We start from the raw sequence: 18,124 nt of genomic DNA, 5'->3' as shown, positions 1-18,124 counted from the left end.
TTTAAACCATGCACAAAAAAATCACTTTGGGATTACTTTTTTCAGAAAACTTGCTGATAATACTCACGCCTGGGCTTCACTTCCAGAGATTCTGATTGATTGGGCTGGAGATTGGCTCAGGCATCTGCATTTTTAAAAGATTTCCAAGGAATTTTATAGTTTGCAGCCCGAGGTTGTAAACCACGGTTCAATGCCAACCTTTTTCTATACCTGATGAGGAAACTCAGAGTTTAAGTGAAATCATGTTTGCTCTGCTAGTTAGTCGAACACAGAGCTGGTTCTAGAATGTTGATAGTGGTTAAGTTTCATTTCTCCAATGCTTAAGTTTCATTTCTACAAGTAGGCATCCTGCCCATTAGAAATGAGTTTCCCTCTCTAGTTTCCATAGTTTTTTTCCTATTTGTAGACACACACACACACACACAAACACACTCTCTCTCTCTCACACTCACGCTCTCTCTCTCTCTTACACAATGTGTTGGCTGTTTCCTTATTGCTGCTCTGTCCTGTGTGGTTCATGGCTGTATTTATCCAAGGACACACTGGGCCAGATCCTGAATACTAATCAGTTGAGCCAGAGCCTCACAGAACCAGGACTGCTGCCAAATTCAGTGACCACATGACAAACACTCACTCTGTTTATCTGACACACTGTTACTAAGCAATAATTTAATGCATGAAAATTCCAAAGTCATACTACTCTCAGTGTAAGCAGCTCTCCTAATGTTCATTTCAGTATTTGCTTATGTTTCTATCCCTTTTAGAGTTGAGTCAGGGCTAGTGCCTTACAGAAGACATTTGTATCTGAAAACACAATTGGCCTCCTAGAAGCTTCCCATCTGATACAGAACTGGAGAGAGAGCTGAGAGGAAACGAGTCCCATTCCAAAATCTCTTCTCCCCCTACACAGGTCCATCCTCACTAGGGAGGGGTTGAATGCCTGCTGCCCAAGAGGTACTGCTGGGCTCTATGTGTAGATATGGCCAGGGCTCCCTGACCTGAGCCTGAGATGGGAATATCTAGATTGCCCTGGCCTGAAGCTCAGAACAGGACACCCCTATCTCAGCAGCTGCACAGTCAGATATGACATGAGACACCTCTCCCTCAGTGCCCACTGGGAAAAATTGTAGTCAGGGAAGGGCTCCAGCTAATGGTCAGCACAGACTGCACAGATAAGGGGACTTGTCACACACTGTGAAAGCAACACTCACAATTACTGAATGCTGTTAAATGAAACATGCTTTCCATGCAATATCCCACTTCATCTCAACATAACCCCATGAAGAAAGTCCTAGGGCTATTCTGATTCCATGGGTAAGTAAATGTGAACCAACTATCCCAAGATCACACGTCCAGTAAGCAGCAAAGTCCATTAATGACCCCAGGCGGTCTGATTCCAGGTGGCCTTCACTACTGAGCAACATCATCTTGTGTGCACAAAGACAAGTAAAGGTAAAAGGTTTTAATATTTCTCATTATGCCCAAGCTGCAGAGCAAGAAAGGAAACCTCAGAAGAAAACATCCCATTGGCCCCAAATATAGAATAATGGTTGTTCTATGATGGGGCGCAATTGTCTTGTACTCAGAGCACACAGCCCCAAAATTAACAAGATGGCAAATATCTGCGAGGAACCCCCTACATCAGGTCACCTGACAGGTGTAGAAGGTTTTTTCTAATGGCCTAGGTTTGCTCAACCCTAGATGAAACAATGTTTGACTAACAATCATTCTTCCCTTTCAGCAAACTTCGTCTTCCACAGCAGGGCTACATGGGCCTAGTTTCCTTTCCCTCATTCCCCTGAATGGTTCTAACCTCCATTTCTGTGCTGTCATTATGCTTAGAGAATTTTTCTGCCTACTTTTATTATTAGAGTATACTCAAGGAATAAAATGGGGATTCTCATTACTTAAGTAATGTTGAGATTTGGTGGGTTTATGGAAGAATACATGGATCTAAATGATATCCTGTGCTTGTAAGATGTCAAGACGGGCCAGGTGCAGTGGCTCACACCTGTAATCCCAGCACTTTGGGAGGCCAACACAGATGCATCACCTGAGGTCAGGAGTTCAAAACCAGGATGGCCAACATGGTGAAACCCGGTCTCTACTAAAAATACAAAAAATTAGCTGGGTGTGGTGGTGCACACATGTAGTGCCAGCTACTCTGGAGGCTGAGGCAGGAGAATCGCTTGAACCTGGGAGGCGGAGGTTGCAGTGAGCAGAGATAGTGCCACTGTACTACAGCCTGGGTGATACAGCGAGACTCTATCTTAAAAAAAAAAAAAAAAAAAAAAAGTCAAGAGGTCCAGCACATTCTTCTAGGAACTTGTCTCATGAGAATGGGGAGATGTGGTCTATCTCAAGTTGCCTAAATCCTTCCTTGAATAGACGTGGAGATGGGTTTTTAATTCACATAGAGAGAGAGATTATATACTGTACTCTTTCTTAAGCGTATTCTTTTCCTAAGATATCTGCTCTCATTTCAACTGTGAATGCATAAAATCTTATTTGATGCTGCTTTTCTGGGTAGTCCTTCTTGTCTATATAATTTTTGGCTTTAGAAAGATCAGGAGCAGTAACGGGAGCAGTAACTCAGAAGTTCCCTGAAAAGAAAGAGCTGCCCCAGACATCTGAGAGCTGGTCTGGTGTTCTGTAGCATGTAAACAATTTCACAGAACATTATTAACATCATTAAAACCTGTGACCATGATGGGTCAAGACAAAATACAAGGCCACTCTGTAATCAGGTCTGAGTGCAGACAAAAATATGAATATTTTCCAACTGGATTCAAAAATAATCAAGCAGCCCCTTAAACTGGCCAATATGAGTGACTGCTGCTTCCTTTCAAATTACATCTGTCGCCTTGGTCTAGTCTTCTTTTTTTCCAGACACAATTTAAGATACCCAATTATAGAATCATTTCTGCTTCCTGACAGCCTCTCATCCCATGCCCATGACCACACCTTACCACATGGGAGCCTGGGAAACATAGTCTAGTTACAGGCCCAGGACAAAGAAGAAACAGCACAGCCAGGCTACAGTTTCATTTGGTAATTATGAGAAGACTGTAATGAAGTTAATAACCCTACCTTGAAATGCTCACTCAAAGGGAAATCGCTCTCAGTCTTTGCCCTTTTGCTTATCTTGGTGCACTACCCCTACAAAACCAAGATCCAGAAATTTACAGGATGACATTGTAACAATTCACAAGAGGAATTCAGAATAGCAGCTTTCCAAATTTTCCTTTTTCCCTGCTAATTGTGTGGGCAATTACATCAGCCTTGGTATCATACACATTTTTCATTAAACATGTGAACATTGTTTGATTGACTCTCTGATGGTTGTTGCTTTGTAACAGATAATCTTCAAAATAGTAGAAACAGAAGAAACATAAGGACAACTCAGAAGAACTATGTGAATTTGGATTTAGATTTTTAACCCCCATGACCCCATCACATTCTCTGACTACATTGCATATGTTTCTCTACTGACCAGCTCAAACATTGTTGTTTGAACCACTGATGGTGAACAGTAAAGATCATCAAAACAGTCAATATGCTTGAGTAGGCTCCACTATAGCCAGGGTTGGCAGTAATGCAAATGTTGCTGGAGGATGTAACCAGTATGGGACCCTTCTTACAGACCAATATCTCAACATTGAGGAGTTGTTTTGCCTAACACAGCCCCACAGAAGAAGACCTGACCATCTGCAACCTCATTCTTCCACAAATTGACAATGACTTTCTACAGTATTCTTTTAGGCACAAACCACTGACTCTGGTCTAAGAAGCTTCCATTGTAGACGTCCCTGGAACCACCTGGCTGGATACATGTGATAGTAACAAGTTTGACAACAGAGTCTGACATGATTCACAAAAATATACATTCCTGTCTGCCACTGGTTTTTCCACAACACTGAATATCATCATTAAGTCCAGTTATCCTCTATCTCCTACACCACATTGACCCCAGCAAGGGAATTTGCGTGTCAAAACTGCTGCTCACACACCCATCCTCTTAGCTGCCAAAACTCAGCATGTATTTGTAATCAAAGCAGAGACAGCCCTATTTCTCTGTGTCATTTTCACCCTGCCAATTCACTGGGCATCAAGGGTGTAAAAAACTGCCTGGATATACCTCCCATATATAAGCACCGTGCTTGTCTGAGAAGGCCTAGAACTCTGTGGACGAACCTTGAAGGAGCCTCCAAGCCTAAACCAAAGCACTAGAGCACCTGATATCTTCATAGCACCATGAGGTAAAGGCTTTCTCTGCTTCACTGACCTTATTTCTGCACACTGTGAAATTCTAAAACTTCCCTTAAGGGCCAGTTTTTTGACAGGCCTTCTCCTAAGGGAGCTGTCCCACTGGTGGTTCTGACCCTGATAGTCACCCTTAACATGATAACTGAGAAGAGTTTAATAAGGGGGCTATTTAAGACGATATGGGCAAAGTTTAGGGAAATAAACAGGAAATGGTGCTTGTTGGTTGCAGGGCAGCGGGAAGAGGCGTGTTGGTTTACAACAGTGGTAACGTGATAACCCTGGGCCTACAGGAGCAAGAGGAGAGAACCAGAACCAAGGAGACTCTAAGCTATAGCTGTAGGGGAGGGGCTTCTCAAGAGGCCTTTGGTGAAAAAATCACTGACAACCTCAAGCAGAGCACAGTGGGAGCTTAGGAATTAATTCCACGACCTTCACCTCCTCCTGCAATTTAATATCTGGCTGGTGCTCCCCAGTGGGCCAACCCCAGAAGAAAGTAAAAAATAAAAGAGTTTTGGAGTTAATAAAGTCCATAGAGTCAGCTTCCAAGCACAGAGCATGGTGAAGAATGTAGGAAAGTAGATCCAGAGGGGCAAGATGAGAATATATGTAGAGGCAAGTTTCCTAACTCCTGTTACAGAGCTCGCTTAGTAAGGGTAGCTGGCTTAATAAAAGCAGCAATGCTCTTAAGGAAATAAACGAGAAAGCAATCTTATTTCCAAAGATGTCATTTCTGTAGCACTTTCTAATAGAGGGACAATTACCCAGGCAACACTTCAAGACTGTTCACCAGGGAACAGAGGCCTGAGCCTAGAGAGGAGACCGGCATGGGGACCAGTCAGGGCAAGAGCATTGAGATCCTTTTAATATACAAAATACTCTTTCAGGCATCCAGGTGAGAAGAAGCAGCTATTTTTCTTTTATTTGATGATTTGGTTAAATTCAGGTGGGAAAAAGAAGCTACTTTCAGAGATGGCCGTTTTTCTGTTGTTTGTTTTTGATACCAAGTCAAATTTTGTGATTACTGTGAAACTATAAAATTGTGATTACTATGAAATTTGCTTTTCACTGAATTAACTGTTCTCAAAGTGTGGTCCCCTGACTAGTAGCATCAGCATCACCTGGGAAGGTAGCAGAAATGCAAATTCTCAGGCCCTACCCTAAACCTGCTGACTCAGAAACTCTAGGGTGGCGCCCATCAATCTCTGTGTTGTAAGTTTTCCAGGTGATCATGTTGCTTGCTAAAATTTGAAAAACCACTATACTAGATGTTAGAAAATAAGAAATTTTGTAGACATTGTGATATGTTTGTTCCACAAAATATATATTTCTTTTTTTCCTGGTGTAGTTAGAACTGGTGACCTGCGGAAAATGCTTTCACTCAAAAGTATTCTGACCTGCTAGAGTTCTCCCATCTGATGTTGCAGTCAGTGGGAGAGGAAGAACTTACAGAAAAAGGGGCTGCTCTTTTGAGATCCCTTTCTAGCAAACATGTAGACCTGTCTTGAGAAGAAATTATAAGTGAAGGATTGCAAAAGAATTCACCACAAGAGTACCCAAGTCTCTCTTTTTAATATAATGAGCTCCTGGTCATAAGATGTTAGTTGTGGCTGGGCACGGTGGCTCACGCTTGTAATCCCAGCACTTTGGGAGGCCAAGGCGGGCAGATCACGAGGTCAGGAGATCAAGACCATCCTGACTAACAAGGTGAAACCCCGCCTCTACTAAAAAATACAAAAAATTAGCCGGGCGTGGTGGCGGGTGCCTGTATTCCCAGCTACTCAGGAGGCTGAGGCAGGAGAATGGCGTGAACCTGGGAGGCGGAGCTTGAAGTGAGTCAAGATTGCGCCACTGCACTCCAGCCTGGGCAACAGAGTGAGACTCCGTCTCAAAAAAAAAAAAAAAAAAAAGAAGGAAAAACGTGTTAGTTGTGTCTGCATCTGTGGAGTTGACAGATAGCAAGCCTTTCATTCCCCACTGCCTTGGTAGCTAGTCTATGTGAGAGGTTTTGCAATGGCCTGTGCGTATGTTTCTAGAAGCCACTGACCTGAGGTGGCCCAAGGGGAATCTGGACTATCCCAGACTGAATAATGCCCACATCAAAATACTCCTGATCCCACTGGTTCAGGGACAGAGGAGCAGATTGAGCTCCTCCTTCCATTCATGCTTATTGATCAAGACAGCTTAAGTGGACAAGATCCAGGGAAATGCCAGACAAAATATGGTGACAAGTCCCTGTCTGCCATATGCATACAGGGATTAGGTCACTACATACATGCACAAACTCATCTTTTTTTTTTTTTTTTTTTTTTTTTTCAGACAGGGCCTCCCTCTGTCACCCAGTCTGGAGTGCAGTGGCATGATCACAGCTCACTGCAGCCTCCACCTCCCTGGGCTCAGGTGATCCTCCCACCTCAGCCCAAGTCTCTGGGACTACTGGTGTGCATCGCCAGGCCCGGCTAATTTTTGAATTTTTTTGAGAGACATTGGTTTCGCTATGTTGCCCATGCTGGTCATGAACTCCTGGGCTCAAGCAATTCACCTGCCTTGGACTCTCAAAGTGTTGGGATTACAGGCATTAGCCACCACACTGGGGCCTAATTTGATGATAATATGTATACTACTAATAACAGCACTTTCTGTATGCTCACCAGGTAAAAGGAGGACTTTAGGCTCTCAGCATTTCTATTTTAGAGAGTGAGGACACCTCTAGGGTGATATTCTACTCCGTAGTCTTCCCAGGGCCCAAGTCAAGAAGACACATGTTGATGAACAACCACCTATAAGAAAGAGCAATAATTCTCTTCTGGAACTTGGCAGGGCAGCCTTGTAAGGTTGTGTAAGTTGTGCACTTGAAATTCTACAATCTCAGTGAAATCCAAAATCTAGTATACTTTTTTCCACCTATCAATGCATGGCCGTGATTAGATCACTCAGAGGAAGACTGATCTCTTTCTACTGCTCACAAATGTGCTGGGTGGGCCAGCAGCTGAGATGCTGAGATTGGGTACATATTTAGAAAGCTTGGAACGGCTTATCTTCAAATATTCCAGCAGCTCTAGAGTAATGGAAGTCTGTGTGGATTATTTTCCCTGGGTAGTGTCTGTTCTCATCATAGCACAGGCTACACTGGGCACGAGTGGAGGATTTGGGTCAAAAACTCTTCCTGATTCCACCTTCTTTAGGGGTGGTGACTATCTTCAGTGAGCATTCTTAAGCACAATATTGATTTTACTTACTCCTGACCCCACCTCACCCAGCATATGTCCCACACACACACCCACACACAGGTTTCATTGGGTAATCTTCCTGGGCCACACTGGAAGGAAGATTTCTGGAACTCCTCATCTCAGCAGTCAACTACACAGTCCTAACCCAAAGCAAGAACAGTGAGTGCCAGGACTCTCATATTCCACAGACTCAAGGATGGAGAAGATGGCTTGGGATTGTGGGCAGGAATGCACTCAAGGAAGTTCTAAGCATAGTAGGGAGTTTTTTAGATAGAGACTCTGAGGGAAAAGTGAGGGCTGTATTGAGCTGCCGGCTGTGCTCGAAGCAGCAGTCATAAGCCTGAGTATCCTCTGCCCAACTTTGTGGTGCTATTCATTATCTTGTGAATCCTTTCCTTTCTTCCTTTCTTTCCTTTATTATTATTATTTTTTTAAGACAGTCTGGCTCTGTTGCCCAGCCTGGAGTGCAGTGGCATGATCTCAGCTCACTGCAACCTCCGCTTTCCAGATTCAAGCAATTCTTGTGTCTCAACCTCCAGAGTAGCTGGGACTACAAGTGTGTGCCATGACGCTGGCTATTTTTTTTGTATTTTTAGTAGAGACAGGGTTTCACCATGTTGCCCAGGCTAGTTTTGAACTCCTGAGCTCAGGGAATCTGCCTACCTCGGCCTCCCAAAATGCTAGGATTACAGGTGTGAGCAACCACACCTGGCCGTGAACTTTTTCTTTCCCTTTATTTTCAAAAAAAGAATGTTTCACAGTCCGTTTTTTGTGATTAGATTATGGTTATATTATATTATGGTTATATTGAGTCGGGATTTATATAAAAATTGTTGTTGCTATACATTGCCATATAGAGACTAAAAGAAAATTTCACAATGGTCCTCTCTGGGATCATTCCTTGGGCCTAATGGACAGAAAACATGTCAAGTATAGACTGTAAGGTAATTAGTTGAGAACACAGAGGCAAATATACTTAAATAGGATGTGAGGACCACTTTTTCAACTATTAAGGACAAAATTTCTTTTTCTTCCTTCATGTTCTTATAGGGAGACTAGGACTTCAGTTCCACTTCAGAGGAGCGTGAACTATTGGAGAAAAAACCCTTCTGGTCCCACTGATTTCATATTATTCTCTCCTCCTCATGGGTGGCTCAGAGATTACTATAATTGTTGAGATTTTGATAGCCTGTCCTCCACTAGGCTCCAGGGTTACCTGACGTCAGGAACACTGACTTACAAAAGTGGGACTTGCCACTTCTTCAAAGAGACACATCTTACCTATGTAATGTTCATTCATGCCTCTCCTTCTGTCCCCATCAGTAAGGCTGCCATTGTGAGGTGGTTCCACCCATTTGGAACCAGTCTATTTAGGATTGGTTAAGTAAGTTCACACAGGCAAAGGAGATAGGAAACCCTACCACATTCTCCAACCTGGCTTGAGCATTCATGAAGTCCAGCATTTGAAACCATATTTGGCTCTCATATTTTACTCAGAACCCTTCATGGGAGGAGAAAAAACCAAAATGTATTTACGTGTTGAGAACATGAAAAAGATGAGTAAGGAACCCACCTTTCTGTGAACCCTCTCTCCACATTTCTTCTGACAGCATTAGTCATGCACTGCAAAGTCAGGAGGAAGCAGAAAGAAGACAGCTTTTGCAGTATTGAGGGTGGTGCTGAGATTATTTTGATGTTAGCAGAATTAACCTCTTTTGAGTTGACTTTTAGATTTCATGTAACCTATCTGTTGGCACTACGAGATGATTAGCATTTCCCTATGGTTTTTATGTCAACCTGTTCTCTTTCCTAATGACATGACCGTAGAACCCAGAAAGGCACCAGATAATGGAGGCAGGGATATTAGGATAGAGAATATTTGACTATTTGAAGTGCTGGCTTCATTTTCAGTGGACTGCATACTTTCTCAAAATGTAATTAATTGGTGCCTATTTTTACAGTGAAGAATCTGATGGAAAGCTTATTGAAGACAGCCTGATTCAGCTGAGATGTCACTTTACATGGAAGTTGCTAATTGAAGCCCCTGAAATTCCTGATTTAGAAAACAGGATCTGGGAAGAGATTCAGTTCCTGGATACCAAATACAATGTGGGAATACACAACCTACTAGCCTATGTGAAACACTTGAAGGGCCAGAATGAGGAAGCCCTGGTGAGCTTGAAAAAGGCTGAAGACTTAATCCAGAAAGAACATGCCAATCAAGCAGATATGAGAAGTCTGGTGACCTGGGGCAACTTTGCCTGGGTGTATTACCACATGGGCAGATTGGCAGAAACCCAGACTTACCTGGACAAGGTGGAGAATACTTGCAAGAAGTTTGCAAATCCTTCCCGCTATAGAATGGAGGGTCCAGAGATGGACTGTGAGGAAGGATGGGCCTTGGTGAAGTGTGGAGGAAAGAATTATGAACGGGCCAAGACCTGCTTTGAAAAGGCTCTGGAAGGGAACCCTGAAAACCCTGAATTCAATACTGGGTACGCAATCACTGTCTATCGCCTGGATAACTTTAACACAGCATCAGGGAGGAATGAGGCATTTTCTCTGCACGTCCTAAAACGAGCTGTCAGGCTAAATCCAGATGATGTGTATATTAGGGTTCTCCTTGCCCTGAAGCTTCAGGATGAAGGACAGGAAGCTGAAGGAGAAAAGTATATTGAAGAAGCTCTGACCAGTATATCTTCACAGACCTATGTCTTTCGATATGCAGCTAAGTTTTATCGAAGAAAAGGGTCTGTGGACAAAGCTCTTGAGCTCTTAAAAATGGCCTTGGAGACAACACCCACTTCTGCCTTCCTGCATTACCAAATGGGGCTTTGCTACAGGGCACAAATGATCCAAATCAAGAAAGCTACAAACTGGCAGCCTAGAGGGCAAGATAGGGAAACTGTGGACAGATTGGTTCAACTGGCTATATGCAAATTTGAAAAGACTATAATGTTAAGGCCAACATTTGAGATGGCCTACGTTGACCTGGCTGAAATGTATGCAGAAATAGGCCATCACAGAAAGGCTGAGGAACATTTTCAGAAAGCATTACGCATGAAGATCTTTGAAGATCAGCTAAAGCAAGAGATTCATTACCGCTACGGCTGTTTCCAAGAGCATCATGGGAAATCTGAAGATAAAGCAATTACCCATTATTTAAAAGGTTTGAAAATAGAAAAAATGTCCCATTCCAGGGAAAAACTTCTCAATGCTTTAGAGAAAATGGCTAAAAGATGTGTTCACCAGAATGTACGGGTTGTGGAAAGTGTCAGCCTCCTTGGGCTCATCCACAAATTGAAAGGAGAAGTAAGTGACGCCTTGCTGTGCTATGAGAGGGCTCTGAGGCTGGCTGCTGACCTGAACCCTATGTTTTAACATAGAGGTCACCATTACCCATTTAATGGTCTTACAACTAAATAGAACAACGATGAAATTAAATAATGCAAACTTAAAGCTGTCGAAACTTTACCTTATTTTGAGCCTTGAGAGGAATGTGGCTGTGTGGCCTGAGTTATGTAGCATGCAACTGCAACTTCTGCTTTTTCCTGTAAATGATCAGGAAAGGCCTTGTGGCACCAGACCTAAGACCCCCTGAAAGTATCATCCCTCCTGATGGAATGGTAAAGCAATCTTTCTTGGAATGTAGCAAGTAGTAACTGATCAAATTGCTACAATGTATGTACTGACCTTATATGGAAAATGCTGCAACCCTGTTTACTGCCTATGTAAGTGAAACCTTAACTTCCCCACTTTGGAATGCTGACTCCAGTCATTAGGTGTCTGTGTTTCCTGAGTGGTTACCCTCAACCTTTGTGCTCAAATAAACTCTACACTTAATCATAGTTTCTGAATTCCATTATTTGAGATTGAGACAACAGTCTTTCCCAATTGCTGCCTTCAATAACCTGATGAAATACAAAATACTTTAGTATAACACATACTCTATTGCCTGGCCACCCCCCTCGTTTTTTCCTCTTCAATCCACGTGTCTGCAGCGGGAGCATCTATTCTTCCACAACACATCCCTGCATTCATTGACCAAGGCTTATTAATGCTGTTTTAGGCACCTACATCTGCTGGGACAATAAGAATCATTTTCCTTAAAATTTTGCCTTTGGAATTAGCAGTTTTCATCCTCAGTCTCCCAAACAAAGGAGACCTAAACAGGGAAGGTTTCTATTCCATGTGGCCAGGGGCACTGACCTGCAACAAAACCTAAGAGTAAAATAAATGAGCAAAGACAAGAGTTAGAAAGGAGGGAATTTCAGGAGTTCTACAGCATTCTAGCTGGAGTTCTATTTCCCAAGGCCCTACTGTAGCCAGGACCTGCTGGTCAATGAGCCAAGCCTATAACCTTATAATAAATTCAAATTTTTGTTTACATGTGTCCAGTTGCTGGCAATCGCACAAGGGATCTACGCGACCCAAACACATTGCTGGACATTTATTTACACCTGAGATCACACCTAAAATCACACATCTAAGATCACACCTAAGAGCTTTGCTAAGATCACAAATTCTTGGAGTGTATTTTATTGGTGATATTCAAAAACATGTGTATTTTGTGTTTGGTTTCAAATAGAAAAATGCAGAACCAACTTACACAGCATTAGGAGGCCTGAAGCAGAGGAAGTGATGGGAATAGAAACCTGACTAAGAATTTTTATAATTTTTATTTATTTATTAGAGGCAAGGTCTTGTGATGTCGCTCAGGCTGGAGTTCAGTGGCTATTTGTAAGCACAGTCATAGCACGCTGTAGCCTTAAACTCCTGGCCTCAAGAGATCTTCCCTCCTCAGCCACCTGAGTAGCCAAAACCATAAGTGCATGCCACCATGTACCACTTCCTACCAAGAATTTAAAAAAAAGCTAGGGAGGCATTTACTACTACAGGCCATGGAATTTTAAGATTGACTTATGTTACTTGGATCCTTGAGAGTGGGGATTGACCAATCATGGAGACTTGGGAGAGTGGGGAGGCAGGGGAGTGGAGTCATTTAGATGACACCTGGAAAGCACAGGAGTAACACCTTTTTCAACTTTGTTGATGCTAAACAAAGAACATACTTATTCAATTTAACCAGAGGAAACTACTATTAATTTTTCCCTGTAAACAAGGTGTGATTCAGGCTCACCTGGCCTCTGAATTCCTTACTTGTAACTGCCACAGAGCTTCTTGTAGGGGAGATTTGCCTCCACTCATGGAATTAATCTAAATGAGACATCTAAGGACATATCTCTACTAATTAGAAAATACAGAGACAATGTTTTTCTAACTGGACAGCTCTAAGCTTTTGGTTTGGTTCAGTTCTGTAATTGTTAGTAAACTGACAGCTATTTGCTCCTTAGCTACTGGTTACTCTTGGCAAAAAAAGTAACAAGAGATTTACAGTCCTCTTGGCTGAATTCATCACAAATGAAATAAAATTACTCAGCTAGTTAGTAAGTTGTCAGGAAATTAGGTTTTATTGAATCAAATTCACTCATTAATTAATATTGAAACCTTCCCACCACTCCAGGTACTGGAACCAAAACCTTTTGCAACTTAATCTACTTAATAGAGTTTACGAGTGTGTGGGTATATGAGTGTGTGTGTGTGAGAGAGTGTGTGTGTGTTTGTGTGTGTTGTGTGTATGTGTTTGGATGAGCACCAAGTAAGTCTTAAAACTATTTTAGGCTGGGTGCAGTGACTCACGCCTGTAATCCCAGCACTTTGGGAGGCCGAGGCAGGCGGATCACGGGGTCAGGAGATCAAGACCATCCTGGCTAACACAGTGAAACCCCGCCTCTACTAAAAATACAAAAAATTAGCCGGGCGTGGTGGCGGGCGCCTGTAGTCCCAGCTACTCAGGAGGCTGAGGCAGGACAATGGCGTGAACCCAGGAGGCGGAGCTTGCAGTGAGCCGAGATCGCGCCACTGTACTCCAGTCTGGGTGACAGAGCAAGACTCCGTCTCAAGAAAAAAAAAAAAAAAAAAAAAAAAAATATATATATATATATATATATATATATATATATTTTTTTTTTAACAACATCAATTCACCATGCCCTGGGAACATAAGAGGGAATCAATAAACAATTATGGATTCGTTGGCTGAATATCATCTAAAGTGCTGCTTTTATCAGTGGCTTCTACATGCAATATGGGCCAGTGAAGAAGAGAGAAAAAACTGGAGGGTATATAAAACTTATATCTACCTGCTTGTATTAAAATGAAAACAGTGGATGGATAAATGAAATTTTGTAATGGTTACCAATAAGAAAGAGAGGAAAAAGGAAAGGGACAGCAATAGGAACCAGACTTCTCTGTGTTTGTTTTTGCAACCTTGTCAATATTTTGCCTAATTATAAAACCAAATTTATATTTAGAAAAGCAATCTGCATATGTATGCTAAATGTTTTATCAATTAATTGTACTGAAGGCCCTTTTATGCAAAAGAAAATATAAAATAAAGGGATGGGTGGATAGATAAATGAGTGGATGAATAGATATGTAATAAGGTAAATATAGTAAAATGTTAACTGTAGAATCTAGTTATACAAGTGTTCATTGTAAAATACTCTCAACTTTTCTCTCTGATTGACCATGTGTAATAATAAAACGTTTGGATAAAAAGGGCAAATAGCAGTATCTAAAAAGTACAGCAAACTGAGACAAATGATCCAAAATATGTAGGGAATGGTGGATAAAATCACATAGGAAGGAAGGATTCCAAGTGATTTTTAAATGCGCTGTAATTTGACTCTACATTTTTAATAGGATATAGCTTATAGACAAAACTAACATGGAAAAAAATTCTTTTTTTTTTTTTTTTTGAGACAGCGTCTCGCTCTGTCACCCAGGCTAGAGTGCAGTGGCGTGACCTCAGCTCGTTGCAATCTCTGCCTCCTGGGTTCAAGTGATTGAACCTGCCTCCGCCTCCTGAGTAGCTGGGATTACAGGTGGGTGCCACCACATCCAGCCAATTTTTGTATTTTTAGTAGAGACAGGGTTTTGCCATGTTGGCCAGCCTGGTCTCGAACCCCTGACCTCAGGTGATCCGCCCATCTTGGCCTCCCACAGTGCTGGGATTACAGGTGTGAGTCACCGCGCCTGGCCGAAAAAAATTCTTAAACTCTACTTAGCACCATTCTGGAGGTATTTTGTTAATTTTGTTATTGAGAGACGGTTGTTGGTGTATTATATAATAGATCACATGAATAATTAAGTTGGTATCACTTAGAAAAGGAATGTTTAGTTTGGGAGGAAAAATACATATGTAAGATTTTTTATGTTAAGTAAAAAAATCCAGTGTACCTGAGTTTGTAAGATTCATGTCATATTTTATCTTCAAAATATATACACAGTATCCATGTCATTTTCCTGGTTTTAATATTGTACTACAGTTACGTAAGATGTCACTATTTGGGGAATTTAGATGAAAAGTACACAGGATCTTTTCTGAAATTTGTGTCTATAGTTGTTTCAAAATATGCCTGAAATGTAAAAAAAAAAAAAAAAAAAAAAAAATGAGCTGATAAAAATTCTAGTAGTACTTGAATAGGTTGCAGTAAACCAAACTGTGGGTCAAGGTGGGCTGAGTGGTATCATGGGCTGAGAGGTCTCTTGAAGTTTCATGAGAAGATATGTAAGTCATCAAATCATTTACAATGAAGAATTTCTGGTGTCCAAGTCCGCTCTCCATGGATGCGACTGGAAGTAGTTTAGGAAAAATCTCAGAAACCAAGAAAATAGTTTTCATACAATGGTCAGAACACTGAGAATTACATTCCTCAGAAAATAGGCTATAGCTAAAAATATCTTTGTGATTGAATACATTTGAAAGAGTATATAACATGTAATTAGCAGAGATATTCCAATTGTTAAATGTCAAATTATAAATTAAAAAGAGAAATATCTAGAAACCTGACTTTTATGATTAAGTGAAAAACCTAAGGAAAATCAAAGATGCAGGAAAATGGAAATGGATTGATCGCTTCAGTTAAGCCTTTGGTTTTTATGATTCTAGCATGAAAGCATCTTGTGTGTCTTTCATGTCACTACAATGCCTTCATTTAACTATGATTACCAAAAAACAAGTACAGTAGCAAGTTCTGCAGTACAAACTGATGGAAAGGACTGCTGAGGAGACAGAGAAGCCCAAGGAAGTAGTACCACCTAGGGGCTGAATTTGTTTCTCATAAGAAATCAGCTTTTCATTAGGTAACCAGGTCACTAGATCCTATTCTACCTGGCCATTAGCAAGCTAATAAGAGATTTTAGACTACAAGAGATGACCTTGGAAAAGATAGGGGAAACTTCTGTGGAGCCCATTCCTTAATAAGTTGTGATTGGATATTTGGGACCCTTCAGCAGAAATGGCTTAGCATTTGTCCATATTATAATTTTTAAAAAATACACTCAGAATAACATTCTTTTTCCATATCATCCTGTGAATGAAGAGGAGACTGAGGAATTCATTACCCATTGTGTAGGTGAGGAAACAAGGCATTGAGTAGTAAAATACTGAATCTGGGCCTCACAGAACAGGAAGCGGGTCCAGGGATTGAGTCCCATATCTCTCAGTTACAGAATTTCAGACATACAATAGACATTAGGGATAATTGAGGCCCTGGTTCCCGGCGCAGGGCACAGGTCTAAAAATCACCTGAAGATTTCTTTCTTTCTTTTTTTGAGATGGAGTTTTGCTCTTGTTGCCCAGGCTGGAGTGCAATGAAATGGCACGATCTCGGCTCACCACAACCTCCACCTCCCGGGTTCAAGCGATTCTCCTGCCTCAGCCTCCCAAGTAGCTGGGATTACAGGCACACACAGGCGTGTGTCACCATGCCAGGCTAATTATGTATTTTTAGTAGAGACGAGGTTTCTCCATGTTAGTCAGGCTGGCCTCGAACTCCCAACCTCAGGTGATCCGCCCGTCTTGGACTCCCAAAATGCTGGGATTACAGGCATAAGACACTGTGCCCAGGCTGAAGATTTCTTTTTAATACTGAGCCAAGGGCCTGTACCTAAGGATATGTTCAATTGTTCTGGAATGGGCATAGTTAGCATTATTTTTGAGATTTACCTGGCTGATTCTAATGTGCAGTGAGGGTTGAGATCTGCCAACCTATTCCAAATGACTTATCAGCTGAGGAAATTGAGATTCATAGAGGTGAAGCAGTTTATCATAACTGGTCAGTCCCTTGCAGAGCCCAGCCTAGACTCCTGGGAATGAACTCACAACCTAGTGCTGAAATTTCATTTTCTAAATGTTTGATTGTCTCTGGTTCCCATTTTCTTTTTTATCTGTAAACACACACACACACGCGCACACACGATTGACTTTTCTTTCCTTAATGCTGTTCTATCCTGTGTCCCTCATGGGTTTGTTTATCCCAAAGAGACACTAAGCAAGATTCTGAATACCTAATCAGCCTGGGCCAGAGCCCCATAGAACCAAGACTGCTGCCAATTCACAGCAATGGCAAGACAAACTTTTTGTTCATATCTCTGCATGCTATCTAGTGCATTGGCAAATTGAAAACCCATTTTTTCCCATAAGAATTCCAAAGACATCTTGCTCCCCAAAAGGAGCTGTTTTCTAATTCATCTATTTCAGCATTTGCTTATGGCCTGATCATGTATCTGAGTGCATGACAAAACCTGTCCTATTAATTCAGAAATTCTTATTTGTGTAGAACTTTCTAACTAGTTGTTGAACTCTCTGTGGAAGCTTACAGAATTGGTGAGAGCTGACATGGGAGATAAGTATGGCAGGGAGTTGAGCAGAAACTGTGTAGATCTGGCAGTGTGCCCAGTTAAGTGTTTCCAAAAGGAAAATTCTCTTGCATCTGCTCCTCTTCTGCTTCTTATTTTAAAAGACAAAGTAGGTAGCTTTTTTTAAAGGAAGCATTGTTTTTATATATTGTTGTTGTTACGATTATTTGAGACAGGGGCTCACTCTGTTGCCCAGGCTGGAGGGCAGTGGTGTAACCATGGCTCACTGCAGCCTCTACCTCCTGGGCTCAAGTGAGCCTCCCAACTCAGCCTCCTGAGTAGCTGAGACCAACCACAGACACACACCACCACACCCAGTTTTGTTTATTTTTTTAGTTTTTTTGTAGAGTTGGGGTCTCACTATGTTGTCCAGGCTGGTCTACAATTCCTGGGCTCAAGTGATCCTCCCACCTCGCCTTCCAAAATACTGGGACTTACAGGCCTGAGCCAATGCACCTGGACAACAATTTTTTATTTTTTATTTATTTATTTTTTTTAGACGGAGTCTCGCTCTGTCGCCAGACTGGAGTGCAGTTGTGCGATCTTGGCTCACTGCAACCTCTGCCTCCCAGATTCAAGCAATTCCCCTGCCTCAGCCTCTCCAGTAGGTGGGATTACAGGCGCGCACCACCATGCCCGGCTAATTTTTTGTATTTTAGTAGAGACGGGGTTTCACCATGTTGGCCAGGATGGTCTCCATCTCCTGACCTCCTCATCCGCCCACCTCGGCCTCCCAAAGTGCTGGGATTACAGGCATAAGCCACCGCGCCCAGCCAAGAATCATTATTTTTAACTTGATGACTGAAAATAATAATAATAATAATAGTCACCACTTATTTGCATGCTTCTATGTGCCAGGTAGTTGC

The 18,124-nt window shown here is 41.9% G+C and overlaps 2 protein-coding genes across 6 annotated transcripts in view; one reads left to right on the top strand and one right to left on the bottom strand.

Annotated features, from left to right (window-relative positions):
- Positions 1 to 18,124, bottom strand: part of LOC129480470 (zinc finger matrin-type protein 1-like) — a 123,017-nt gene that overhangs the window by 82,040 nt on the left and 22,853 nt on the right. The window lies entirely within an intron of this gene.
- LOC129480466 (interferon-induced protein with tetratricopeptide repeats 1B) lies at positions 1,622 to 11,341 on the top strand. Its single transcript, XM_055274271.2, has 2 exons — positions 1,622 to 4,259; positions 9,455 to 11,341. Exons 1-2 carry the CDS (start codon positions 4,255 to 4,257, stop codon positions 10,872 to 10,874), a joined length of 1,425 nt encoding a protein of 474 aa, XP_055130246.1. The 5' UTR covers positions 1,622 to 4,254; the 3' UTR covers positions 10,875 to 11,341.

This window comes from Symphalangus syndactylus, chromosome 4 (genome assembly GCF_028878055.3).
Source record: "Symphalangus syndactylus isolate Jambi chromosome 4, NHGRI_mSymSyn1-v2.1_pri, whole genome shotgun sequence".
Taxonomy (NCBI): Eukaryota; Metazoa; Chordata; class Mammalia; order Primates; family Hylobatidae; genus Symphalangus; species Symphalangus syndactylus.
Note: the sequence above shows the minus strand (reverse complement) of the source record. Positions and strands in the feature narration are given on the sequence as shown.